This window comes from Leptonychotes weddellii, chromosome 2 (assembly GCF_054177405.1).
Source record: "Leptonychotes weddellii isolate Sample4059 chromosome 2, ASM5417740v2, whole genome shotgun sequence".
Lineage (NCBI taxonomy): Eukaryota > Metazoa > Chordata > Mammalia > Carnivora > Phocidae > Leptonychotes > Leptonychotes weddellii.
This window is the reverse complement of record NC_138370.1, coordinates 165,076,623-165,078,166: the sequence shown is the minus strand read 5'-3', so window position 1 is coordinate 165,078,166 and position 1,544 is coordinate 165,076,623. Positions and strand designations below refer to the sequence as shown.

Here is a 1,544-nt window from a genome sequence, read left to right as displayed (position 1 = left end):
CTTGCCCTCAGAGTGAGCTGGATGCTGAAACTGTGAAGAGCATTCTGGCTGAATACAAAATTCACAATGCTGATGTGACACCGCCTAGTGATGCCACAGCGGATGACCTCATCGACGTGGTAGAAGGAAACAGAGTTTATATCCCTTGTATCTATGTGTTGAGTAAGATTGATCAGATCTCCATTGAGGAATTGGATATCATCTATAAGGTGCCTCACTGTGTACCCATCTCTGCCCATCACCGCTGGAATTTTGATGACCTCTTGGAAAAGATCCAGGACTATCTGAAACTAGTAAGGATTTACACCAAACCCAAAGCCCAGTTGCCAGATTATACATCCCCAGTGGTGCTGCCTTACTCTAGGACTATAATGGAAGATTTCTGCATGAAGATTCACAAAAATCTTACCAAAGAATTTAAATACGCTCTGGTCTGGGGTCTGTCTGTGAAACACAATCCTCAAAAAGTGGGTAAAGATCATACATTGGAGGATGAGGATGTCATTCAGATTGTGAAGAAGTGAAACCTTCCCCTCTACCCATGTGCTGGGCCAACCATAGCAGCTTTTCCCATGACCAAGCACTTTACCCCAAACCCCTTCAAGCTTTGGCAGCCAGTGGATCAGGATTCAGGGGAGGGAGATGAAGGCATCCAAGCTGGAACTTTGTCTTAATTTGGTGTCACCTTGTAAATCCAACTGCATAAAGCACCTGGTAGGCCATCCAGCTATATGCAAAAAAAAAAAAAAAAAAAAAGTGGTGGAAGAAGAGCATGATACGTAGAATGAAGAGCAAGGAGGTAGAAACTGTGTAATAATTTTATGGAAGGGTGAGTTCCTTTATGAAATCAAAACACAGGGCAGAGGTGTCAAATTTTAATGCCTTCTATGGTGGCAGGATATATGTGTGGAGCAAATTAGGAGCAGTAAGGAAATTGGGAGCAGTGCGGCATATCAAAATTGGAAGGAACATCTAGAGTGAAGATTTAGTCCACATGTTTAATGATCTCTGTTTTCAAATTATGGAGGGGACTAACCTGATATGAGGCTCGTAAGGAATGACTGATATCATTAAAAAATAAAATTAATATTCCTATAGAATGTTAACATGTTAAAAATTAGCTTGAGAGATCAACAACATCATGGATTAGAAGTCTTACTATGGTTAGTATGGCAATTCTCCAGAAATTGATTTATAGATTAAATGCAGTGCCACATATATTTTAGAAATTGACAAGCTGATTCTCAAACTCCACATAAAAATATAAAGTATCTAGAATATCCAAATCAATCTTATAAAGAACTTATACTACATGTCTTTGAGAGTTACTATAAAGCCACATAATCAAGAAATGTGGTGCAAGAACAGCATAAAGACCAGTAAGACAGGGAAGCTGGGTGGCTCAGTTGGTTAAACGTCTGCTTTCACCTTAGATCATGATCCCAGAGTCCTGGGATCGAGTCTCACTTCAGGCTCCTTGCTCAGCTGGGAGTCTGCTGTCCCCTTGCCTGCTCCACTCCCTGCTTGTGCTCTCTCTCTCTTTC

At 41.0% G+C, this 1,544-nt stretch overlaps 1 protein-coding gene across 1 annotated transcript in view; it reads left to right on the top strand.

Moving 5' to 3' along the window:
- Nucleotides 1-660, top strand: part of LOC102727269 (developmentally-regulated GTP-binding protein 1-like) — a 9,203-nt gene extending 8,543 nt beyond the window's left edge. The window contains exon 3 of the mRNA XM_081813172.1: nucleotides 1-660. This exon is cut by the window's left edge and continues 5 nt beyond it. Within this exon, the coding sequence (XP_081669298.1) occupies nucleotides 1-524 (524 nt within the window). The 3' untranslated portion in view covers nucleotides 525-660.
- The last annotated feature ends 884 nt before the right edge of the window (nucleotides 661-1,544 follow it).